The sequence below is a fragment of the Thunnus thynnus genome, chromosome 17, assembly GCF_963924715.1.
Source record: "Thunnus thynnus chromosome 17, fThuThy2.1, whole genome shotgun sequence".
Lineage (NCBI taxonomy): Eukaryota > Metazoa > Chordata > Actinopteri > Scombriformes > Scombridae > Thunnus > Thunnus thynnus.
This window is the reverse complement of record NC_089533.1, coordinates 11,889,196-11,915,470: the sequence shown is the minus strand read 5'-3', so window position 1 is coordinate 11,915,470 and position 26,275 is coordinate 11,889,196. Positions and strand designations below refer to the sequence as shown.

The 26,275-nt window shown below is 41.4% G+C and overlaps 2 protein-coding genes across 8 annotated transcripts in view; both read right to left on the bottom strand.

Annotated features, from left to right (window-relative positions):
* Window positions 1-28: 28 nt before the first annotated feature.
* On the bottom strand, window positions 29-4,404 carry lpar2a (lysophosphatidic acid receptor 2a). 4 transcript variants are annotated; one of them, XM_067571317.1, is made up of 5 exons: window positions 4,218-4,404; window positions 3,712-3,779; window positions 2,589-3,341; window positions 838-1,100; window positions 29-324 (listed from the first exon to the last, which is right to left on the bottom strand). In XM_067571317.1, exons 3-5 carry the CDS (start codon window positions 3,337-3,339, stop codon window positions 226-228), a joined length of 1,113 nt encoding a protein of 370 aa, XP_067427418.1. In that variant the 5' UTR covers window positions 3,340-3,341; window positions 3,712-3,779; window positions 4,218-4,404; the 3' UTR covers window positions 29-225. The 4 variants fall into 4 exon arrangements, with proteins under 4 accessions (XP_067427418.1, XP_067427419.1, XP_067427417.1 ...); XM_067571318.1 differs by lacking the exon at window positions 4,218-4,404 and adding an exon at window positions 4,065-4,211; XM_067571316.1 differs by lacking the exon at window positions 3,712-3,779.
* Window positions 4,405-6,953: 2,549 nt separating this feature from the next.
* The window catches only part of brd4 (bromodomain containing 4), a 36,166-nt gene continuing 16,844 nt past the window's right edge, over window positions 6,954-26,275 (bottom strand). For 3 of the 4 annotated variants that reach the window (XM_067571348.1, XM_067571349.1, XM_067571346.1), the window contains exons 2-19: window positions 21,030-21,417; window positions 19,812-19,949; window positions 18,310-18,445; window positions 17,875-18,203; window positions 17,182-17,562; window positions 16,951-17,079; window positions 15,436-15,666; window positions 15,114-15,343; window positions 14,268-14,599; window positions 14,055-14,150; window positions 13,591-13,968; window positions 12,068-12,907; window positions 11,842-11,948; window positions 11,577-11,727; window positions 11,337-11,461; window positions 11,002-11,207; window positions 9,611-9,854; window positions 6,954-9,453 (exon numbers count right to left, since the gene is read on the bottom strand). In XM_067571348.1, the coding sequence (XP_067427449.1) occupies window positions 9,385-9,453; window positions 9,611-9,854; window positions 11,002-11,207; window positions 11,337-11,461; window positions 11,577-11,727; window positions 11,842-11,948; window positions 12,068-12,907; window positions 13,591-13,968; window positions 14,055-14,150; window positions 14,268-14,599; window positions 15,114-15,343; window positions 15,436-15,666; window positions 16,951-17,079; window positions 17,182-17,562; window positions 17,875-18,203; window positions 18,310-18,445; window positions 19,812-19,949; window positions 21,030-21,257 (4,350 nt within the window). In that variant the 5' untranslated portion in view covers window positions 21,258-21,417 and the 3' untranslated portion in view covers window positions 6,954-9,384. The remainder of the gene's footprint in view (window positions 9,454-9,610; window positions 9,855-11,001; window positions 11,208-11,336; window positions 11,462-11,576; window positions 11,728-11,841; window positions 11,949-12,067; window positions 12,908-13,590; window positions 13,969-14,054; window positions 14,151-14,267; window positions 14,600-15,113; window positions 15,344-15,435; window positions 15,667-16,950; window positions 17,080-17,181; window positions 17,563-17,874; window positions 18,204-18,309; window positions 18,446-19,811; window positions 19,950-21,029; window positions 21,418-26,275) is intronic. The other variant, XM_067571347.1, reaches the window with a different exon arrangement.

Genomic DNA, 26,275 nt, shown 5'->3' with positions numbered 1-26,275 from the left:
CAGCATTCATCCAACATTGATGAAATCCTTTTTGCAGTTTTTCAACACAGGCATCTTTATATGGGTTTAAATTCAGTTCACAAATGCAAAAATGGAGAAGAGGTAGTTCGGCAGAAGTCGGATGATGTTCAGCAGAGAAAACAGTGACTCAACAAATATTAAACATTTCCTGCTTAGCTGTCAGTAAAAGTCAGTTTTTTTTTCTTTAATTGCAGGTAACAGCCATCATACAACTGGCACTGCCCAACTGTCTTCTTTATTGTTTGTGTCCCGTAGCGTAGAGGTGGCCTTTTCTTCTGACTTCTGGATACAACTGAGAGTTTCCTGTGAAAAAGCATACAAGGGAAAATTTAGTAAAATAATCCAGTTATGGCCTGTTTTTCTACCAACGACTAAAAAAAAAAAAAAAATCATTTAATAATTACTTTTCTACAACTCTCCAGCCACTTTTACAAGAAAAGTAGTCTGAATGGTGGCTGAGAATTCATGTTGGGGAACTCCAGGATGAAGTGAAACAAAAAAATCAAGAGCAGAAATCTTCAGGTTCCTTCTTGTCCCAGCCAACAGAAAAAACAAATACATTTTTACTCCTGATCTGATACTTAACATTAAGTCAGCTTGTAAGTTCACTGGAAAAATAAATAACTTGAGTAAAAGCTTGTTGCAAGGCAATTATCTGAAATCAAACCCGCATACAGGTACAGGTCTTATACAGGTACTGATAGAAACTGGCTAGAAAAAGGCAGTAGTGACTGTCTTTTGTGGACAAGTTGTATCCTGCACTACCGTGTCAACAACCTCCTTATATCAACCCAAACTTCTCATATCTGAGCTTACCTCTGTTAGTCGTGAGTCGATCTCGACAGACGGGGGCCCCCGCTGCTGTCTGGCACTTCTCTTACAAATGCAGCACAGGATCTGCTTGAACGTCTGCCGCATCTCGTCATCTCGCAGGGAATAGATGATAGGATTGACAAGAGAGTTGCACTCGGCTATCACCAAGCAGTACTTCTCAAAGGAGTTGGCATTGCTGTCTTTACCCAGCAGCCCGTCCAGTAAGAGAGTCATGAGGCCAGGCGTCCAGCAGATGACGAAGGCCCCTACAGAGACATAGGTTGGTTAGTAAAAGGCCACAAAAGAGTCAACAACAATGAACTCAAATCACTGCACAAAAGCAGCTGTGTAATATGACTCTCAAGGTGCAGCTACATTGAGTAATATTTATATCTTGATTGCTTTACATAGCCAGCATAACTTTGGGAGGCGATGAGTCACCTGAGTAATTATTAAAGAAAGGTGGATTTCAATTTCACTGTGATACACTGGGAATTTTTTTTTTTTTTTACTGACAATAATGTGACAACATCTGAGACAAACAAGACAAGAGTGGAAAAACTGGTCTGTGGCGGAAGTTTTAGGCTGCAGGTGACAAGTATCGTAACATGTCACAGCTCTCTGAGCCACAGCACAAAACCATTTGAAGTACTGATATCCTGAGAGTACAAAGTGCTCTTGTGAATTTAGGTGAAAGGCTATTGAGCCATACTTCTCAAAAATAAGTAGATATGGAAGGAAATGTGGCAAGAATTTCTCATCTTTGAAAAAACTGAAACGTGCCTTGTGCAAAAAAAGTGCTGTAACTCAACAACAAGATGTTCCTGAATGTATATCTTGTCTGGTGCGGAACAAACTACTATTGCATACCAAAACCAAGAGGAGAAGAGTAATTAAAGTAAAGTAATTAATGCCTTAGTGTTGCAACAGTGTAACAGTATACTTTCTGTTTTCATTTCGTGTTATTCTGAACTGCAGTGATGGAAAAACAGTGTAAAAGCTGCTGCGCACTACATGCACTGTCATGAATCCTCTCAGCAATACCCGAAACTTGCAAAGTGCAATTCAAATGGAGCCATAATCATTCACATCATTCATTCACGTCAACTCTTCTTTATCTTGTTAGATGCTGTTTTAAACCCGAAATAGACACATAGAAAGCCTGGAAATGGATTCCATACTGCTCTATAAAAAATCTATTGTGCTTTATTACTTCTAATCCTCTAAATTTAACCTCAGCAGGTTAGCCATGCAGCATAGCTTACTAGGGCTGCAACTAACTATTATTTTCATTATCTATTCATTCATTGTCATTCATTTTCACAATTAATCGCTTAGTGTTTGGTCTATAAAATGTCTGAGAGTGGTGAAAAAAAACAATCTTGAGTTTCCCAAAACTCGAGATACAACCTAAAATTTCTTGTTTTGTTCCGACCAACTCAAAGATATTTAGTTTACTATCGTAGGAGACTAAAGAAACCAGAAAATATTCACATTTAAGAAGCTGGAAAGAGATTTTTAGCATTTTTTTTCTTAAAAAAATGACTTAAAATGATTTATTGATTATTGTTGCAGCTCTGTAGGTTGCCATGGTGAGTTAAGCTCAAACATAGCCGACTAACCCTCTCTTTTTGTTTCGTGGTACAGGACTTAATATTGTGGTTAATTAAAAACCAGACCCTACAAACTTATTCCAAAGGTCAGTGTGCCACAACTAACATCCAGCAGTGTAGAGTAGAACACAAACTTCTCACCCAGGACCATGGAGATAGTTTTCATCAGGTTGACAACAGTCTGGCTGTGCTGCATGCCTGAGGTGTGCTGCGACGCGTACCGGTTCTGGTATCTCACATAGACGAAGATGCGAATGTACATGGCCACCATGATGAAGAAAACAAGCAGGTTGAGAACCGCCCAGAAGATGAGGAAGCGGCGGCTGTAGAGAGGAGCGACAGTGGAGCAGTCCTCCAGATCACACTCGCAGTTCCAAAACGTGGACGGCACCAGGCCCATGATGATGCTCACGGCCCAGATGCAGACTATCAGCAGTACCACGCGCCGCTTAGACATAGTGCTGTGCAGCTGCATGGTGATGATGGTCTGGTGGCGCTCTACGGCGACAGCCAGCAGGTTGGCCACAGAGGCTGTCAGGCTGATGTCGATCAGAGCCCCACGGATGTACCACTTCTCTTTTGTGAGCATACTGGTCCAGGGGCCCGTGTTCAACATCAGGTTGGCGTAAGCAATACCTGCGAAGAGATCTGCTGCAGCCATGTTGCCTATGAGATAGTAAATGGGGAAGTGGAAGCGGCGGTTTATGAAGATGGCCACCATCACCATCAGGTTTGCCAGGACCACAATAAGACACACCGTCAGACCCAGTGCCATCACCGCAAAGTCTCGGGGCGTCCACTCAGTACGGATCTTCTTTTCCACCAAGTTGTAGAAGAAGGTGACATTGAGGCTGTAGTCGCAGGCATTACTTGCACTGTAATTCAAGGCCATAACTGCAGACACAAAACAGACATTTCAGGATGTGTCTTCAAGAGATGCAGTAACAGGAGAAAGTAGATGGGGAAGTGAAAGCAAACTTGTTTATATAAGGCCCTCCATTCAGTACACATCTAAAATATTATACTTTCACAAAGTAAATGCTTAAAATAGGAATATAAGGCTCGTTCTCAGGCTCTAATTTAGCTGTACTGACAATGCATTCAATTGTGACACAATAACATTACTCTGAAGCACGGATCATGTGAGTCAGCACACTTGCCGTCTACAGATATTCAACACAGTGGTTGGTTGTCAATATTTTCAGGCACTCAGATAATCAATGACTGTACAGAATAAATATAAATTCAGGCCACAGCTGCACACCTTATTCCAAAGGTCAGTGTGCCATATATTTGTCACTGGAAAGACTTCCTCTCTGTGCCAGAGATGATCTGATAAGAAAACAGGAGAGTAAATTAACTCGTATCGCTTAGCTTATTAAATGTCAAAAAAGCAAAACAAACAAACAAAACCCCCAAGACAAACAAACAATGAAAATATCCATCAGCATTTCTCAGAGACCAAAGATGACTTCAAATTGTTTTTGTCCAAAACAACTACAAGCAACTACAATTCAAAGCAGCAAATGCTCATGTGTGCATGCTTGTAAAAAAAACAACGTATAACAATTGAACACAAGTTGATTCTGAGGAATAAACGTTTAAAATAACACATACCCGTCAAGACATTAAATTTTTGTCCAAGTGCGCGTTTCTCAACTTGCTGAAAGCAAAGCAACTGATACTAATTATGTCACCTTGTCACACTGAAACTCGTGCGGTTGCTTTTTTACTTTCTACAGAGGAGGCGTTAAGTTGTGCAAAACATGCCGCCGTTTTCAGAACCTTCTCCATCCAAAGAGGCCCGATGTGAAACGGAAGCTGCCAGCTGCCATTAGATGAAACTAAAGGGTGTTTAAGCTGCTCTCACTGCTGTTCGTCCGTCCGTCCGTCAGTTGAATCACTTTCACTCAGGACAGCTGGACTCGACAGACAGGTAGCTGTGACGCCTCCACGTGCAGCCTGAAATATCGGAAAACACAGGTACATGGTCGGGTGTAAGCTCCTTTTCTTGCTGCCCTAAGGAGGAGATTTTGCTTTGAACAACATCAAGTGTTGCTCAGATGGTTTCAACTCAAACTGGGAATATTTTTGAAGTTGGCTCTGTTGTGCACTGGAAAATATTGCCCCCAAAACTTGGCGCTATAAGCATTGGTGGAAAGTAATTAAGTACATTTACTTAAGTATTTCCATTTGATGCTACTTTATACTTCCACTCCACTACATTTCAGAGGTAAATATTGTACTTTCTATGCCACTACATTTATTCGACAGCTTTAGTTACTTTTCAGATGCAGATTTGACACAATGGATAATATAACAAGCTTTTAAAATACAACTGAAATCAGATTTGTGCATCAGAACTTTGTTTTTTCTACTTTCTTCTCCCATTAATCATTTCACGACCTCTCAGATTTAACTGGTGACCCTTTGGAAGGGCCCGACCCCTAGGTTGGGAACCACTGGACTAAACTAGCTAATTGTATATAAAGCAGTTGAAACTAGCTCCACCTCCAGCAGCTACAACAGTAACATGCTGCTCTAACACTGATGTTTCAGTATTAATAATCTAATGACGTCATATATAATAATATATTAGTCAGAGGGATGAAATCAGCACTTTTACTGCAATACTTTAACTACATTTTGCTCCTAATACTTATGTACTTTTTACTTAAGTAGGATTTTTCATGCAGGACTTTTATTTGTAATGAAGTATTTTACATTGCTGTATTAATAAGTAAAGGATCTGAATACTTCTTCCACCACTGGCTATAAGGTCGTACAGTAGTCAGCAATGAGCATTATGGCTGTTATTCCTGATGTCAAAATGGAGAAAACAAGGCAGAAGGTAAAGATATTAAGATATAAGATTTTATATTTTTCATTAGTAAAATAATAATTTGAACAGAACCAGTCCAGAGTAACTTAAGGTGAGCACCTGATGGCAGCAGGGCATAAAAACCAAAACACCAAGAAAGATTAAATTCTACCTTTTCAATGGAAATACTGAATATTTACACTGATCATTATTATTTTCTAGAGGTATCAATAGGTGTACTCATAATCACGGTAGTACTAATATTAATAGTGCTGCTGAATCTATAACATACACATTGTTCTCAAACATACTACTTATAATTATTACACTAATAATGAGTTGTTCATGTATTATATATATCATATATTATGATATAGATAGCTATTACAGGTAATATTGATACAACATCGTCTCATGATTATTGCTGTTGATTTCTGATCATGTTTGTTCACTTTATTTTTGACTGCCTTTATCAGTATAAGGAGGTTAAACTGGTCTCAAAAACAGAAAACTATCTTACTAACAGCTCTTTACTAATACAGTTATAACCAATAATGTTATATAAGATCATCACAATCACACTGACTTGTATATATTGATACTAATGACAGTTATACTGATATTAACGCTGTGCATTGGCCGATTTTTATTTATTGCTCTAGTTCCTGACTGTGACCACTGGAGGGCAGTGACCACTCAAGATTCTGACTACACTCAATCTAAATGGACAGTGGTATCCATGTATGTTAAAGGGCGGTTTCACAATTTTTACAAGTCTGTCTTAAAACAACAGTCAGGAGCCCAAATGATCACTGAAATAGGTTTTTCTCGCTATAATCATCCTCCTTTAATGGAGGTGGACAAAACATTTACAAAGGCAATGTTTAATGCAACACACAGCGGAGGTGTTAACATTGTGAATGGACATTATTAGTCACATCATACATTTGTAATGCAACAACAGTGCCAGGCGGCTGCATGACTCATTTCTCACCTGAGAGAAATAGAGGAAATGGGCCGGTAGTGGTTTGTCATCTCACCAAAGCGCACGCTTTTCTGTACTGGGGCAAACACACTGCTTGAAGTAAACCACAACACTGAACCACTTCAAATCAGACACCAGTCCAGCAACAGCAGCAGCAGGTTGAATCTGCGGATGTAGATACTGTCGTGCACCAACTTGTACTGTAGCAGTAACAGTCATTGCCTGCAGAGAGAAAAGTATCAAAACTGCAGAAATTATTCCGTTATTTGCTTGTTGGTGGCGACGTCAATGTTTATAATTAACAGTTGCGGATTTGTTGCTTCCTGTTACGTCTAAAACTGGTCTGAAAATGACAGAACTATCTCTTAAAAATCAGCTAAAAGAGAATAAGTGAAAGTGAGTTATGTACTGTTCTAGCTCCATGAGGATGTATGTTAAAAAAAAAAGAATAAAACAGACAGAATTTTGTTTATTTTTTATTTTCTATAAAAGAGATGAGTTTATTCAATGATCATAACAGACTGAATCAGAGACCTCGATAGACCACTCACATACCAAACGATAATCGAGGAAAATGTTTGAACAAAAAATCCCCCAAAACTGAACAAATGTAACACAAAATAAAATACCTGAATAAAGCAAACTCTGGGCTGAGCTGCAGGTCAGCACATTCTCTGTGAACTCATGGCACGTTAATGTCCAACAGTTATTGTGAAAAGAGAGAAAAAAAAAAAAAAAAAGCTAAAAAAAAAAAAAAAAAAAGGAATGAAGTTTCTTTTTTTACCCTTTCAAAGCCAGTCTAATAATAAAAATTATATAATTCATATATGGTGGACTTCATAGAAATTAAAAAGGTGACTTAAGCACAGAAACAAGTTCTCCTGAAGTACTGTTTATCTGTTTATTCTCCTCTTCAATAGAATGCTTATCTACATCGGGGAACATGCCTCCCTGCACCACACACTTTAAAAAAAAAACGAAACAAAAAACAAAAACAGTCACACAGCCATCCAAATTTACACAGTCACGCTCACAGACCGGACTCAAAACGCTAGTGTGGCAACGCTGAAACATATCTACCTAAAATCTGCTGATTGAACAAAAATGAAAAAGTAGTTGTCAGGTGTGTACACTCATAGAAGTCCAGCTAAAACTAAATTTAAAACCCGAATATTGACAACGGGTAAAATATAAAACGCTGTCTTTTCCTCTTTTTTTTTTTTTTTTTTTTAAATTATTTTTCTTTTTTACACAAACTCTTTCAAAAATCTCCCTCCCCATTCAAATATTACACTACCCATCGCTGACTCTCTCTTTCTCTCTCTCTCTTTCTCTCTCCTTTCTAACCACCCCTCCCTCCCCCCCCCCCCCCTCCCCACCTTGAAGTGTAATATAAGCCAACGAGAACTGCAATACAATACAGGCACTGGAGAAAAAACACCATAAGAGACAAGAGGAGAGGACGAGATGCCTTCGGATTTTCAACCCATCCCCGCTCCAAACGTCGTCTCCGAGAAACAGAATTATAACTCACATCCACTATTATCGAACAAGAACAAAGATATAAAGCAAAACTTGTTTTTTCAGCGTTTTTCCGTTTCTTAACTTGTAATCGTTTTTGTCTTTTTTTTTTATTCTGTACTGTGTGCCCTCGAGTGAAATTAGAAGACAAAAACTAACTGGGAGCTCCTTTCCGGTCCCTTCGACTATTTTTAATAACCTGATTCAAGTTACAGCTACAGAAAGGTGGTAAATGTTTTGTCTTGCTCCCCTTCCTGTCGCCTGCCTGATGACATTTGATCGAAACCTTTAGGTTAAGATCAGAGCGCACCGACACTGTGCTGAAAAGAGGGACATAAAAGGGGGCTCTTCATCTTCTCTTTTCTGAACTGATCCAGTAGTGTGACTGTTGCGAACAGGCCAATGATATGAACATTTTTCTGACATTATGTTTCTAAGTGTAATACAAATAATGGTGCAACGTTTGTAGTGAAATCATATTTCCAACTAAAGCTCAGAAACAGCTGACCTTTGCCCTTTTCTGCTTCCTGTCGTAGCTTTACAGGGAAAACACAAGGCGGGATGAAAACTTCAACTGATTCTGTCTTTGATAAATACTTGCTGGAGCTATGATAATGCATATATTCAGGGTTTTGTTTTTTTTGTTTTTTCACTAGCTACCTACCATGTTTTAGGACAAGAAATTGAGCATAAAAGATAATGGGGTCATTTGGCATAGACATAGGTGGTGGAGTGTGTTGGTGTGACGATTCAAAGACCTAAAGAGCAAAAAAAAAAAGAAAAAAAAGAAAAAAAAAAAAAGAAATCCAAAATAAACAGTTATTGTAGTATAAGAAAATACTTCTTTACAGTAGATACTAGATGATGAAAAAAGGTCTGCACTGCTCCTACTCCTGGTTGTAAATGTTACTGGTTTATCCATGAGTGCAGGCCACGGAACATAATGGTCTTTTTAGGAAAGAGGTGTAAGGCAAACTGTACCTTCTCTGCAGAGAAATATACATGATTTACAGTATGGAAGTTGCCCCCCACCCCGCCCCACCCCCAACCATTTCATGTGTTCACTTACAACAAACAAAAAACATAACAAAACATAAAAGACCAGTCTTCTTCACCACCTCAAGACATCTGGCAGTTTCAAAACACCTCTGCACAGTCTGTCAGTACATTATCAGAGCATTTTCATAGTTATTGGGATGTCTTTACTCTTGCAATTATTATTGTGCCCGCGCACACTGTAAGAATAAAGTGTGACAAAAGGCAACTGTGCCAACATGGGTCCCCTCTCTCTCTGGCTGAGATATCACGCAGGCAATGCCAGATTCCCGGGAAATGACATCTGCAACGATGAGACGATCCCCGTTTGTTGTGTATGTTCGGTCCGCGGGGGGGTGGGTGGGTGGGGAGGCAAAGCAAGCTGCGACCCACCGTCCAGCGTTTGAACTCAGTCTCCGAGGGCCCGTCACGTCTACATAAACTCCGCGTCCCTCTGATGTGTAGTCGCCAAATCTCTCTTTAGAGCAAGTTTACATCATCCGAGTTTTTTTCTTTTTTTTTTTCTGGGTTTTTTTTTTTTTTTTTTTTTTGCAGTTTCGTTTCAGTTGCTCCTCTCAAAACAGGTTCTCCTCAAAGATAGCCATTAAGTCACTTTGGAAATTCATGTCAATAGTTGCTGCCATCTATAGAGAGAGAGAGAGAGAGAGAGAGAACAATGAAGCATTTTGCTCCAACAGCTACAAATGTAAGTATAACTATAATTTGTTAACGCTACAGTATCTTTTGTATTACATTGCAATTAGTATCACATTAAAAAGATATTAAAGATGATCTTCTCACCGCTTCTCGCCTCCTCCTCTCCTGCTCTCGGCGGCGTGCTAGCTCCCTCTGTTGGTCTAGTGGGTTCTGTATGGCGGGCTGAGGCGGTGTGGGGGGTTGAGGAGGCTGCTGGATCGCAGCCGGCTGAGGCTCCTGCTGCTGCTGTTGTTGCGAAGGGGCTTGGATGTGCTGCTGCTCCAGACGCCTGCGTGGTTCCTCGTGCACCCTTCTGCTCGGTTCCATGATGTCATCGTCATCCCGACCTCTGGAAAAAACATTCAGGACAATAATTCAGACCGAGCGAAATCAAATACTTTTCATATTGCTGTTGGGAATTCACAGCTGCATAGGAAATGTCCTTACGGCAACATTTGGTGCTGTCCTGATATATATATATGTGTGTGTGTGTGTGTGTGTATCTTCAGACTCAGCGCTAGAACAAATCAATAGGACGGGCATTTGATTTTCGTGAGGGGGCACACATGCATTGTATATCTGTTTATCCTGTTATCAAACAAGTTGAACACAGCTTTGGATGGAGAGTACACAGACCGCCGGTCCTCCCGCTGCTCAAAAACAACAACGAATTTGGTCTTGCAAACGGAAATGATGTATGTGTTTATTTGCATATGTAGCAGGGAAGTGAGATCAGGGCCTTAGAAAGATTTACAACATGGATAAGAATCTGTACAGAGATGTTATAGCTGCAACAACTAGCTGGTTTTACCCAACTACAATAGGTCTGGTGTGTTAGTTATAAGTGATGGAATACCCGTTTATTTTGCAGTCCCACTTCCTTAAATATAATGATATGACACAAGTATTAAAATCTTGCCCAGTGCAGCATAGAAGACCAAGACCAAGAAAGATATCTGGTGGCTTTTTAACTTTAAAAAATTATAGCTTATTATTGAGAGGTAAACATTAGTTTACTATTATTATTAGTCCTTACTGATGCCAGTAAGGACTGACAAGCCCTATAAATATATCCAATTAAAATCTTTTTGGATTCACATTTTGGCAAAACTTAACCTTAAGTCCACACCTGAAACAATCCCTCCTGCAGCCCTTAATTACACACAACTCTTAGTGGCTGTTGTGGTGCTACAATATGGCCACTAGAGGGTATGATATCACCTTGTAGTACAGGGCTTACCATGTCTTATTTATCATCAGGCAGCCCAACAAAATAAATTAGCAGCTACCCAAGTACACATTTGTCTTAAATTTACTTCTGATGCACTAAATGTTGAAACTTGTACATAGTTGATGTTGTTTATGTCAACAATTCAACATTTGATTTCTTTGGGCTACCTGTAATTACATCAGCAGAGAGGAACATCTATCAATTTCCATCAATTTAAAAAAGATACATTTTGTCAACACTTTGTTTTCATCTTGACAAAACGTACCGTAGTTTGTCCTGCTCTCTGCGTAGCCGGTCTTTTTCTGCCTGCTCGGCCTGGGCCTTCAGGGCTTTCTCCCTCTCCTCCTTCTCCCGGGCGGCGCGGCGGAATTGCTCAAAACTGTCACTCGATGACTTTACTGCAGATAAGGGCGCAGATGTGGACTTTTGTGCCAGGCTGGCCCATGAGCCCATATTCTTCAGTTTCACATCCTGAGTAAACACACACACAGACAGGAAGGAGAGTCAGTTGTTAATCAGATAAAATCAAAAATCTTTCAAGATGCAAGTTCGCATGCGAACAGCTTATGAGGCGTATGAGATCGTTCTAAAAAGGTGTACCTTTTTGGGGGCGATGGGCGCCTTGGACTCCTGCTTGAACTTTTCCTTGTCTTGCAGGGAGGAGGGCGGTCCACTGGGCTCAGAGGATCGGATGACAGGCCGTGAGCTGTCCATGGACTTCACATCTGCTCAACACACACACACACACACACACACAGAGGCATGGTCTCAATATTGCGCAGCTTTTTCCCCTTGCGTCTTTTAATTACAGTAGGCCAGAGGAAAAACAAGACAACTCACTCTGTTGGCTGTGGCCTGGTTGAGAAGGCTTGTTATCAGGATGTTTGTGATGGTCCGGTCTCATAGCAGGGTTAAATGGTTCTCCTCTCATTACTGGTGATGGAGGAAGTTTCTCCTCCTTTAACCCACCTTGGATCCCAGGAGCCCTCTGCTGTGCATGGCAAGCAAATGGATTCAAAGTCAGACACAGGCATATGAAGACACAATGTTAATCCTGCACTTAACTCCCCTGAAACACTTTGTCCAACCTATGCAGGTTTCTCACCTTTTTGGGCTGCATGTTGTGAGGTGGAGACTGGTGAGTCACAGGTGGATATTGGGGAAGTTGTGGGGAATGCATCATGAGAGGTGATGGGTTATCCCTCATATGACCTGTCAACAGATGGAAATGGTGTAAAACGTCAGCCAACACAAATCAAGTACACGGCAAAGATCTGTCTTGCTTTAACAACTTACACGATTCTTTTCTGTCTCATCTTTTTCAGACTCACCTGTGATGTAAGGGTCAGCCTTGGTCGGGCGAGGGGAGGGCTGCTCTTGCTGCTGCTGGATTATCTGCTGTGCTTTGTTAGTGGGCATGGAGACTTTGTGTTGTGATCCCTGGGGTTGACCAGCTAGTCCAGGACCCTGTTGGTAGTTCAGTTGCTGCTGTTGTGGCTGCTGTTGCTGCTGCTGAGCGTGCTGCATGTGGCGGGCCTGGTGAAGAGGAATCTGTTGGGGCGGGGCTTGATGTGGTGGGGCTGCCTGAGCCTGGGACTGAACTGAGAGTTGGGGAGGAGGCAGCGCGGTCTGAGACGACAGCTGAGATTGCCCCTGGACAGACTGCAGGAGAGAAGTCTGTACTGGCTGTTGCTGCTGCTGACGAGCCTGCGCCTGGAGCGACTGCATGGGCTGCTGGGGCTGACGGGTTTGCTGGAACTGCTGTAGGTATAACTGTACTTGGTTCAAAGGCGTTGTACACCCTGGCTCTTCATCATCCTCCAGCAGCACCTGGGGAGGTTGGGAAGACAGCAAGCCCTGGGGTGTGAGTGTTGGGGGTGACATGGGCCGCTGATGCAGGGGCTGAGGAGGGTGAAGGATCTGAGAGGGGAGCTGGTGCTGTGGAGGTGCTGCTGACTGGGGCTGGAGCTGCTGCTGCTGCTGCTGTTGCTGCTGCTGCTGCTGCTGCTGCTGTTGTTGTTGTTGTTGTTGTTGTTGTTGTTGTTGCTGCTGCTGCTGCAGAGTTGGCTGCTGCTGAGGAGGTGCTGGTTGCTGCTGGGGGGGTTTGGGATGAAGAGGTGCTGCCTTGTGACTGGGTCGCGAAGGCTGCTGAGGCATGGAGATGTGCAAGGCTAACACGTAAACATGAATGGAGGAAGAAACAAAACATATAATTAATATAAATTTGTTGCACATTCATTGTTCCCTCCCAGTGGATAATTTTTGTGCTTATGATCACTGACAGGTTATCTTTAAAAAACAAAAACAAGCAGTTTGCAATATTTGCACATATATTTAAGGAAACTTATATATATACGTGCAAATATTGGCACATGTATTATATGTATGTGCAAATAACTTAAGGAAAATGCTTCCCACTGGAACACAGTGTTGTCTGGCAATGAGTACAGGCCCACTGTGTATTACAGATACAACTGCAAGGGACCTTAGTGCTTATTTACATTTCTAAACAGCAAAAAATGGAGAGTTAAAATAAAAAAATAAAAGTAAAATGGAATGACTCAACACAGCTGTCCTATAAAATGTTAAATGGTGTAATAAATGTTTAGTTTATTCTAGAAATTAGGAGAATGATTAACCAATATTAATTGTAATTCTTATTTTGCTATTTCTGCAGACATAGTATGTGCCAGTTTTGAAAACTACATGGAGAGTGGTTGACTTACTAAGAGAAATTACTACAGAACTGCAAATTGTCAGAGAGACTGCAGTAACACCTGTAAGAACAATGAAAATCTAAGTAGCCATTAGTATAGGACCTGTCAAAAGTGCACTGGCCTGCGTACAGCCTTACCTGGAGATGGGAGGACGGGATGCTGGTTGAGGAAGGGGTGGGTCTCAGGGGACACTGGCCCAGCAGAATGAGCGTTGAGGTGTGGAGGTGGAGGTGAGGAGGAGTTGCCTGTGTGGTGGGACAGATGCATGAGGGGCTGGCCGAAATGCGGCAGGGATTCAAAGCTAGTCTCCAGTATCTGGGAAGACTCCAGAGCAGTCACAGGGGTAGCCATAAGGCCTGCAGGAGATGGCTGATGCTGCTTCATCTGACTGCTGGACTGAAAGCCTGCAGTTTGGGGATGAAGCCCTGTCTGCACAGGGCCACTCTGACCATGAGGATGCGTCTTCTTCCCCTCCTTCACAGATGGGCCCTTTTTCTTTTGTGGTTTTATTATTCCTGAAAAAAGTGTGCGGAAAAAAGATTAGGCACTTCCTTTAGAGATTTAAATTATGGACTTTACATTTGAGTGGTCAATGACCCACCTGTCCCCTCAGCTTCGCTGTCTGAGCTGGAGCCACTGCTCTCTGAAGAAGATCCGGTCTTTTTGGAGGTAGCCATGGTCTCCACAGGCTTCTCAACTGCAAAACAACGTGTTCACGCATTTTCAGAATAAAGCACCGAAACAGCTCACTCACTCATGGCATGCTCACATTTCTACATAAACGAGAGTTCACACAGATTGACTGGTGGCTAACCTGCAACCTTCTTCTTCTTGCGGAGGCAGGAAGACACGTATCTCTCCAGCTCACGCAGAGTGGAGGGCTTAAGCGTCTCAAAGTCGATCTCGATCTCATCAGGGTTCGAGTTCTTTAGCGAGGGCTCTCTGGACTGGATAATATGAACCACGCGGCCAAGTTTGTCACCAGGAAGCTTGTTGATGTCCAAGCTTAGCTGTCTCTTTTCCTCATACGTCATAGGCTTGCACTTTTCGCCTGTAGCTGATGACCCAGCTGCCCCTATATCATCTTCCAGGCTGGGAACAGGCTGCAGGTTGGAGGGATGATTGCTTTTCATCCCCTCTTTTTTACTATAGAGGCAAAACACAAATGTACCAATCACGAATCACGAAACATGCCACATTACAAGACTCAGAATTTAAAGAAATCTCTCAACATACATGTAACTGTGTCAACTAAAAAACACATACCAACCATTTCCTTGGAATACAAGAAATAATATTTTAAAGAGTCAAACTTTTACAGGAACACCTATGTAAAATACGCCCTCAGATGACCGAGCCGTTCAGAATTTACTTTCAACCATGGTCACAACTAAACAGTAAAAACAGAGAAATGGTAATACAAATACAATATAATGCACAGCTTAAATCTTGAAACTCAAGTATTTGAAGATGCATCAAAGAAACAAACTAATGAAGGACTTAAAATTGAATAAGTTAATAGAAAATGGTAGAGTGAAATGGCTTCTATGATCCAAACTAAAACCTACGGTATGTCTTAAGACTGCACTTGAAGCCCTTCAAGTCTTATGAATTTCTCTTAGCTTATCTGGCAGAAATTTAATAAGTTTAATGGACCTACCTGGGTTTCTTCTTGGGAACAACTTCTTTGTTGTTGTTGTTACTGGTCTTGGTCTTCTTAGAGAGCTGCGGAACAGGCGTAGCATCCTGGATCTCATCTACAAGGCCAGGCATGCCTCCTTTCTTCTTATGCTTGTCTTTTTTCTTCTCTTTCTTTTCCTTCTCTTTTCTCTTTGGTTTGCTGGCTTGTGGCTGGGATAGGGCAGCCAGCTGCTCGTGGACAGCCTTCAACTGTATCAAAAGATGAGACCAGTTGTCAACAAAGGGTAACAAAGGCTGGACAGCAAATTTACCTCCACCTTGAAAGTTTCCTGGTCACTGACCTGCTCCTGGAGCTCTGCCAATCTCTGAGCTCTCTCCTCTTCAGAGTCATCTGTGGAAGACTCAGACTCAGAGGACGAGTCACTGGAGCTGTCTGAGGAGGAGGCAACGTGGGCCATGGGAGGCTGGGGTTTAACCGGGGCAGGGTGGTGAAGTGTAGGAGCTGGGGCAGAAACCAGAGGTTTGCTCTCAGGTTCATCTGGCATCTTGGCAAAGCGCATCTCGAAGACATCCTGTAAAATGACAAAAACGAAAACATGCTAAGCAAAATGTATGTGTATGTTTGTAGGAACTCAACAGCATCACAACAAAACAAGCCAAAGTAAACATAAATTTGTAGGATATCAGACTGGGTATGCACATACAGCAAACCTCTGGACAAGTAGTCTTATTGTAAATCAATCAATACATGTTGTACCTTCAGGTCATCCTAGCGAAAGTATCGTGTTCAACTGTCATAAATCAATGGAAAATACTGGGATCACAATATTTCTATTCTTTTCTTAAAAAACGTAAGCAAGTGTTGCATACAATCGATTCAAAACATATTTTTCTGATCAAATGGCAACGTAAACAACAGCGGCCACTTGTAGGTGAAGGTTCGCAAGTTAGCGGATACTCACCTGAGAGGACAATTTGTGTTCCAGACCCAATTATCAGTGATGCTGTTGTACAGAGTTTATACATTGCAAGCATAATGTGGTATAATCACACAAAAGGGTATACAAACATTATAGCTTTCACATTCTCAAAGTATATTAATATCATTTTGTGATACAGTCCATTCCTGGTATCATATAAATGATTGATTTTTAAAATAATTGATGTAAAGGCCAATTCATACTTTCCAGGTCCACATGACGTTAAAATCATTATCTGTCCATGTCTGCAAGGGTCCACGCGATAGTCTGCAAAACTTGTGACTGCACAGACTGTACGCACTGCAAGAGCGCCAACTGTGCATGTGCTAGAAAAGCAAAAAGGAATGCCTGTCTCGTCTCCTGTATGTATGTACTATATTCCTATTCTCATCAAGCTGTGGCTTATCTTTTGACTTCTCTTGTTGTTCAGAAACACACAGGAACTCCTCAGCTGCATTCATACTGAAAACAGCCCTGTGTAAAACAATACACGGGGCTGTGTCGGTGTGGGCATGTTTAAAGTGCCGGTGAGACAATGAAATACGATCCAGCGAGTCTGGTCGGAGAAACAGATTATTGTGTTTAAAGGCTGATCAGAAAAACACAACACAGCAGTTTGTAATACTCACAGACTGGGTTTTACAACTCTGGAAAATTATTATGCAATCCTGTTTACTAGTGCTCACATGTGGAACGTGTCTGTGTCTACGGAGCCCCAATTGTAGATTGTATGGAACCGCATGTGCGTCTGTGGTCTGTGTGCAAGTCCACATCTGTCCGCAGAGAGCATGAATTGGCCTTAACTGTGCACTGGTGAACCACCGGCCCCTTTTTTTAAACCACAGTAGCACTGTTTAGATGTTAGAATAGATTTACCTGTAGCTTGCGTGCCATAGCCACCACCTCGTGGTCTGGTGGATTATATTTGTAGCAGTTGGAGAACATTAATCGCACATCAGCAGCAAACTCCTGTGGTTCCCGGTATTGCCTATTCTCCAGCTTGGCCTATTAAACACATTAAGGATATTAATTATTTGCCATGTCACAAATCCTCTTTTCAATTTCTTATGATGCCCCCTTGATAAAAATGTGCCGTCTTGAACGCACCTTGATGGTGCTGAGGTCCATGGGATGTTTGATGATATCATGATAATCGTGTAGTCCCAGTGCGTCCACATCGACAGGTTTGTAAAATGGCCAGGCGTAAGCAGCGTGCTTCTTGGACAGCATTTCCCTAACCAGACTAGCGCAATATCCCAGCTGATCTTGTGGTTTGGGGCTACCTCCACTTGGTCCGCTTAGTCCCATCCCCATGCCTATGTGATGCTGGGAGTCTGGTGCATCCTTCTTCATCAGTTTTGTGGGCCGGGTACTCTCTCGCCTAGGCAGTGTCTTCCCAGACTTGGACTCTGCTGGGGAAGACTCACTCAGTTGGTCGTTTGCTGTGGGTGTTGTAGTGTCTGCTTTCCTTTTCTGGCTCTTTCTTTGCTAGATAGCGGTAAATATAAAGAAAGAAGAGAAACGGGGAAAGAGGGTAAGGAAATTAATGATTAGACTGAGGTGCCAAAACTTAAGCATACCTGTCTAGCGTTCCCAAACGTTATCTAAGATGTGCCCACCTGCCCAAGCATATTTATCTATGATGTCTGTTATTGTTTCTGATGGTGTTTGTTTGTTGTTTTGTTGGGTGCCTAATCTCTTTTCTTATTTCTTCGTCTGTATTCTCGTGTGTCACAGAGATCTTGGTCTCAATGAGATTGCTTGATCAAATAGAGTTAATAATATCCCTGCTTTACTCACTTTGGTCATGGTTATAGGGTTCTGCAGCATTGGGGCAGTGCTCTGGATGGATGTTGGGGGTAGGGAGGTCTGAGCAGGTGGAGGCACAGAAGTCATGATGGGAACTTGAGCGCAATCTGATTGGCCCAGGGAGTAGGGCGCTCCAAGCTGTGGTGCATGGCTGGGTAACGTTGGGATGTGGGACGGCAGGGCCTGCATCAAAGGCTGGGGAGGTAGTGAAGGAGGGCCCTGCACTGGTCCTCTGGTCTGTGGTGCTGCCGAGAGATTTGACAGACCCCGTGTTTGAGGAGTCGCGGAATCAATGATGGCCCCTGGTTTCAAGCTCAGACCTTGATGAAAGAACAGGACACTTGGATAAATATTCTGTCTAAAAGAGGCCAGCTGCATGAAAATGTGTTAACAACTCATCATGTTATGAATCAGTAAATCACGTACCTCCTTCTCTCCGGCCCCGACCACGTCCCTTCCCTGTCATGACAACAATCTCAGTTTCTTCCTGAGGCATTTCTGAGATCTTTTGGAGGAAAGCCTTCTCTAGTGCCTCAGCCATCAAGACTATGTCATCTCCAGGCTGCAGGGAGAGACAAACACTCTTAGCAATGTGGAGGCATATCAGTCTCTTTGGCACTTTATAGTAACAATGGCTCCAGGGTGGTGTTCCAGAAAGTGGGTTTAACAAACTCTGAAAACTCTGAGTTGTCGGTTCCTGAATGGCCGATCAGTCAGTTCAATCAATTCTTGAGTATGTTCACTATGAGTTAAGCATGAAAAAAGTCAATATCAATGGAGCTCCAATACTACATTTAACCATGGCCACAGGTAAATAAAAGGCAGAGCCTCCATTTTAATCCAGTGGATGTAGTGATATTAATGCATGTGTATGTGAACTGTGCATGTTTATCTTTAAAAAAAAAAAGAGCCTGAGTTGGAGTGGGGAAAGCCTACATTACATTTTAATTGTATTTGTTCAGCTTTAATCTCACGGGGACAAAACACAGGAGGCAGCAACTGAAGATGAAAAATATAGTTAAAAGATTTTGAAAAATATGTAGATCAAAGACATAGAGACATGACTGTAAGCTCACAATCTGATCCAGTGATAATGTGTTTGGTGATTTGCACTTGAAAATGTGTTGAGGTTAAAATACAGTAGATTTTTAAAATTTTAGACATCTATTTGTATCTTGTCACAACAGTATTCAGTGATGCTGCTCGATCCTGCTCGCTCAGAAATATTAACATATAATCTCCAATATTATATCAGTGCGATCAATCACATCATGAGTTACCAAGATTATTATTCATTGATCTGACCTACGTGTCCAAAGCTTCATACCGATTTCTAACATTTAAACTGAGATTATACATTATGTGCAATAAATATTTCAAGCAGCATATTTCATGCAGGAGCTGCTCTAACAAACTGACAGCTGTCTTGTGTGCACAGAGTCACAGTGTTATAAAAGACGGACATGCAGAGGTTTTATTCTGAGCTGAGGGTGAATTCATGCTGTTTAATATTTGAATGTGAGAGCAAAAACCGCTGTTCAAAGAAATGACTGATGCACATAAAAATGGTAACTTTAGATATTCCTTGAGTAATATACTAATATCCAACCAGGATTGGGATTCTGACATACAGTAAACCTCTGCTAATTAATGCTGCTTCGACACACGCTTTGATACGGACTGAATGAATGAGGAAATGAAACAGCGTGTCTGGCTCTGTAAGAGGGAGGAGACAGAGAGAAACTCACGGTTTGCTCAAGAAAACCTGCCAGTGAGCACGTTAGCTTCACAGAGTGAGTTATTGTGGTTACTGACCCAAAGTTTAAGCTACTTCTCTTTCAAAACACAGAGTTTCTCACGGTTAACAAACTCAAGAGTTTTCACTAAACCCGCTTTCTGAAATACATCCCAGTAAACAACTATGTTACCTTGTTGTATATGTAGCAGTTGGTAAACATCGTGTTGAAGTCTTGGATACATTCTTGGGCATTCCAGTAGAAACTGTTCTCAAGCCTTTTCTTGATTGATCCCATGTCCATAGGAGTTTTGATTATTGTGTAGTAGTCCTGAAATGGTTACATACAAATATTTAAGCAATGCAAGAAAAGACAATCATTGTGTTGAAACTTTCCGATGGTCTGACACTGTCTACTGGTATGATAAAACATTCCACAGTGATTTTAAGTTATAGAGTATCACATTTAAGTAATAATCTTGAAGATTTTCATGTAAATAAATGTCTGTTAAGTCACTATCTATTGCCGAATGAGGTGACACAACGGTGGTTGAGCCTATGGCCCACTGATGAAAGCCCTTACATTTGCAGTATTATGAATTGGGTGTCGGTGGCAACATTCCCAGGAAAAATCACAAGCGGCACACAGTTTGTGATGCATTTTCCATCACCCAGCAGTGTTTGGTCTGCTAGAGAGGGTAAGTGGAGCTAAAGCAACACACTCGCTCTTCAACTGCCAACTGACTGACATCACGCAGGCAACACTTTGGATCTCTGGGAAGTGAGGTCCAAAAACACGCCTGCAATTACCGCTTATCGCCATAGATGCCGCCAAAGAGAACGAAACAGTGACCTTAGAGATTATTACTTAAAAATAAAAAAACTTGCCTATCTCTTATTGCAGTTGACACAACCAAAAGTAAGCAGATATTTAAAAAGCATGTCAGTGACTGGTGAAAAGTTGTGCATACTCTCTCCGGCCTTAATCTTATTGATCAATAAGCCTAAAATATTCTCTGGTCCAAAAAGAGGTCCATTAACGGGCACACTGAGACGAAACACTACACAATAATAAATAATTAAGTAAAACATACATTTGTAGAACAAGTGTATAATGTGTGTGGAGGTTGTTTTTCCCACACTGCACAATGATGAATGCTACCGTATGACTTTTAGGAAAATAAGCCCTGACATCTCCAAAAATGCTGTATGTACAAATACACTTGGGAATTCTGTACAAGAGATGCGTAACCTGGTTGGTTTGCACACAGTAATAAAGGTAAGTCATCACAAATCAACATAAAAGAAGCATATAAGCTGGAATGTGTGGATGCAAACAACATGGTGACGATTTGTACATTACAGTCCAGGTGTGACACATCATGTGCACATAGAAAAAGCTAGTACTCACAGGCAGGTTAAGTTTGACTGCATCCACTGGTGCATGGAAGGGCCAGGCAAACTGGTGCTTCCACAGGGCCTTCACCACCACCTTGAGCAGGTACTGCAGCTGATTGGTCTGGCGCTTGGGCCTGTTGGGATTGATGACCTCTGGGGCAGAGGGGTTGGCCATTTGCTGGGCCTGCCCCTGGCTGCTGCTGCTGCCCGACATCTGCGCTGCGTCCAGGCCGTCCCCCATTCTAACAGGGTTGGGCGTGGGCTCGGGCCCCGGAGCGGGAGCTGGAGCTGGAGCAGGGGCAGGAGTAGTGGTGTTGGCAGGACACCAGTTCAGTCTTGGCCCCGGCACAGACTCCACTGACAGAGCACCACTGATCCCATTGCACTCCTCGCTGGACTCTCTGGAGAGAGAAGAGAGCATACCATCATTATCATATCTATCAACAGTCATCAATACCGTTTTGTCAGTAACAACTAGGTCTCCTCCACTGGAGCAGCCAAGGCAGCATACAGCACTGAAAGTTTGTCAAGTATGAATATGAACAAAAACTCATGTGATTCCATCTCTCCTGGTAGACCAGGGCCCTGCTTCATTAATGTGAAGATGGATAAATTACTAATCACATTGGTGCCACAACCCCACGGCGCCTTCGGTCTCCATTGCTATTTATCCTTATTGCAAAATAATTGATGGAAAATAAATAATTCTGATTTTGCATTATAAATCACAGTGAGAAAATCACAGTTTATACCACAGTCATGGATAATAACTAATTTCTGTTGGGTTGGCTGTCAATTAAAATCTTGTAAAAGAATAACAAACATTGTTCGGGTCACTTCTTTGAATCAGTGAACAACGTATATTAAACTAAAGATAACCCTAGTGACAGTACTTCTGCTTTATGCTACAGTATTAACTGTCACTGGTGTCACATGGGTTACTTCTGTGACAACAAACAAACTTAAAAAATGGATGACAGCTTCTCATTTTGCCTGTGGTATGTGTCACTAGGAAAAGCATGACAATACACTCTGAGGTGTCCTAATTTAGAAAATAATGAACCTGGCAGAGTTCCCACCTCTGCCTCGCCTGTTAACTACAACGAGGAATCAAGGATCCGACGTACATAGTGAGAGGGATTGTTCCTAACTGGATACAAGCATGGCAACACAAGCTATTATGCAAAATAAACGCTGTATGGAGGGAAGTATTGTTGTATAACTGTGATGATTTATGATTTGATATGATTTTTGTTGTGACCACTTTTCCCCAAACTGCTTCCCAACCTACAGAAGCATATTTTAATTCAAAACATCAACAGTGAGCTGGTAGTATGGAGAATTGAGGGTGCTACTGGATGCCATGGTGGTGAAAGGGACTTAAACACAGCTTAAATTGAGAAAAAGAAAAAAATAGAGCTGCAACAAGTAATCGATTATTCTATCGACTGGACTGTTGGTCAGACAAAACAAGACATATGAAGACATCCCCTTTGACCCTGGGAAATTATAAACAGGCCTTTTTTCACTATTTTCGATCATTTTATTGAAAAAAATGACTGAGCAATTGAGAAAATAATCGGCAGATTAATCGATAATGAAAATAACTGTTTGTTGCAGCCCTGAATAAAATATGTGTGTTTTTTTTAATCCATTTTCTTTCAACTTTTCAAAAAACTATGAACACACACTGTAAGCTCACAAAAAGATTACAACATGTACGTAGTTACGACTAAAAGCTGATACTGAATGCATCCAGACACTAACCAAAGCATGTTAGTGCTAGTGTTAGTGAGCACAAGGCACGTAACAAGAAACAGTCATTCAAGGCTGCTGAGAAACTCACATGTCAGATGGAGAGGAAGGATGTGATGAGCAAAGGTATGGGAATCTTAGTCAGAGGGAAAATATTGCAAGTCTCCACAGGACGAACTAATAAAACAAGACTTACACCTGTGACTTTTTTAAAATTTTTTTAAACCATTTTCATTTAGAGTCTTATCTTTACAGTCACCAAGATGAAACCTTTCAGTGCCAAACAGTCTCTGTGTTAAATCTTTAAAATGTATAAATGTTAACTAATGCGGAGATTAGATCCTAACAGATCTGCACTGTATTCAGAAGAGTTTAGGTCTAGGTTTGGTTCTAGCATGTGTGTGTGTGTGTGTGTGCTTCAAGTGGATGTGTCTTCCCACTCCGTCTCAGGACCTGGGAGTGTTTAGGGATGTGGGCGGACAGGGGCGGAGGGTGGGGGTAGCTGGCGTCATCTGGCAGCTGAGGGACTGTGTGTTCCACTACACAGCACAGTCAGGAGCAACAAGGCCAAAAACGAATCTAGAAATACTTGACTAAAAATAGACTGGAGAACAACAACGTTCTGAGGAAAAAAAGATTGATCATAAGGTTGTGCATTCAAAATTCTATTAGGGACAAGACAGTCTTCCAGTTTTCCACCCCCACAACAGGGCCTTAAAGATAAACACACACCACTGTATGGATCTGTGACTAATCTCATTCTTGATGAGTCACTTTCTGAGAAGAGGCAGTTTGTACACCACATGATCGCAGTCTTGGTCTCCCTGAGGCACTTGAACGCAGTGGAGAATCTGACTAACTGACCAACATGTATCACAAGAAAAGAAAGAGTATCGGTAGGCCTGAGCAAGATATTGATATTATATCAATATTGTGATATGACACTAGAAATCGTCACAGATTTCTATCTATTTCCATCGTAATATGGCATAAGTGTTGTCTTTTCCTGGTTTTAAGGGCTGTATTACAGTAAAGTGATGTCATTTTCTGAACTTACCAGACTGTTCTTTTATTTTCCTTTACCCACTTAGTCATTATATCCACATTACTGATGATTATTTATTAGCGATGCACCGATCCAGTACTGATATCGGATATCGGTCCGATACTGACTCAAATAGCTGGATCGGGTATCGGTGATAATGGGGCCGATCTTGGCTGATCTATTATCTACAAAAGGAAGACACACCAGCGGGGACCGTGGTGTTGTTAGACGCTTTTCTCCCACTGTAGCCGGGTTGCTGCTGTTGTTTCAGCATTGTGAAGCACCAGGCTTAGACAGTACAAAGTGTACGCTAACTTACAACTTTAATGCCAGCCTATGTGAAGTTATTTTGGACGCTATCTTTAGTAAATGAATATCAGCTGTCCTGAGGAGGCAGCGTAGCCTCAATAAGACCAGCTATTGTAGCTAATCTTGCTAAGAGAAAACCAGTCGCGCGATCCGCGTGTAACGGCAAAACACCTAAATAAATCCAATACAACATATAACTTAACAAAATCCCCCGACTATCTACTTGCTAACTGTGGGTGTCAAGGCAAGTGACTAATAAAAGTTTCCGTTTGATTATTTAGCAACGTCCGGCTCAGCTAACATTAACTTTACTTAGGCTCACTTTGGGTACTTTCCCCTCCGGGATTTCTTTCCTCACTTTGTTGTGTCACCATCACTCCGGCAACGCTGAGCTGAATCTGCTGACTCAATCCAGAAAATCCCATATTGTTTATATTTATTGTTTATTTTAAACAGATTAGCAGCAACACACACACACACGCTCCATTCAGTGAGTATATCCTTATAGCTGTCCTCTTTTTCAAAACAGTAACATTACGCGTATGTGTGTGTACTGCTCGCAGTAACACTGAATGTTAGCCTACGCATATAATATCAGTCTAGATAATGTCATATGTCTGGATTGCAGTCCAAAACAAATGTTGACGGCTCACTGCAGCTAAATGTTAGCAACCCAAATCAGCTGTCTTGAACACACCCCATTCCTCCTGCAAACAAATGACTTTATGATTATATTATATAATTCTAAACAAAATTTTGTCTTACACAGTTAGAAAAACAGAGTCAAGCCTGATGTTCCCTCACACATAATGATCCCAATCTCTTCCACACAGTAAGGCGTACAGCTTAACAATTGAACACTGGTATCAGATCGGTACTCGGTATCAGCCGATACCCATAGCCCAGGTATCGGGACTGAAAAAGTTGGTTTGGTGCATCCCTACTGCCAACTGTTGGTTCTTCTTTTGTTTTTTCTTCTCTCTATAGGTTTTTATACATTTTTATCATTTTTAAAGGGAATTTATATATATATATCTTTATCCTTTCCTTTGTTGCACTGCTGTGGGCTGGGAGGAACTGCATTATGGTTTTTTTGTACACAAGAAAATGTTTTTGATCAGCTGTCAAGAGATCATTACACAGTTTGGATGTGACCATCAGTACAACAGGCATGGAAACTAGCTAGACCACTGTGGTTGATGCATGGGTAATTTTCTGTAAATACAAACTGTGTCGAGTTTGTCTGATGAGTTTCTTGATAAGTGTCATGGAAATGACAAGTCATATACTGTATATTTGAAAGTCACAGTTACTCTTATTTCTTACCTAGTATTAGGCTTTTAAGAAGCGTCTCAACACAAGCTGTTAACAAGGAAAAGTTACCAGCTGAATCAATACCTCTGGCACAGTGGATTGCACTAGATAGTACAGGTGTTCATGATTTTGTGTCTACCCTCATTGTACTAAAGATTGCACTTAACAGCTTCATAAAGATTCATTTTTGCTGGTGATATTTCCATTTTTGTCATTCCAACAGCCTTCACAACTGATCACTGGTTGTCAAATATGTAAAAACAGCTACAGAGAGCAGGGCAACTCTAAATGTCTTACCAACTTGCTACACGTCATTTGCAGGAACATTTGGCTTTTCAAAGCAACCGCAACTAAACAATGGGATCTAGTGGAAAACAAAGTGCCCTCTTTATGCACCTAGACTGAGCTGTGTTTAAGTATCTGAACCTGAAATCTTCTGGAATCATTAAAAACCTTTCATAATTTCTTAAGAGGGGTTCATTCTCATCCTCGAGTAGTAACATCATTTTAATGTGACAGAAAAAAAGCCATGCAAAAACTGTCCTGGATCAACATTAAGGAGAAAGAGTGCAATTTGTTCAGTGTATGGGAACACAAAAGCGGTCAACTAGCCAAACTAGAATGACAACTTTTGTGTAAGTTATTAGGAAGTCTGACAAAAGATAAACTTGCCGTCATTGCCAACATGACACTTGCAAAAGGAGAGTGATGTTATAGTAAGTGATATTAAGCCATCAGTATACTTAACATTTTATCATTTTTACAAAGACCAAATATTCCAGTATTTTAGAAATGGACTAGAATGTCAAAGAGGATTTTTTTGAATAACTTAAGTG

What these genes read in the sequence shown, in the direction of transcription:
- lpar2a (XM_067571317.1), bottom strand. Translation starts at nt 3,339, where the DNA reads ATGGCCTTGAATTACAGTGCAAGTAATGCCTGCGACTACAGCCTCAAT. An exon ending in AACTATCTCCATGGTCCTGG is followed by an intron (nt 1,101 to 2,588) that starts GTGAGAAGTTTG and finishes ATGTCTCTGTAG; the next exon opens with GGGCCTTCGTCATCTGCTGG. An exon ending in TCGACTCACGACTAACAGAG is followed by an intron (nt 325 to 837) that starts GTAAGCTCAGAT and finishes GCTTTTTCACAG; the next exon opens with GAAACTCTCAGTTGTATCCA.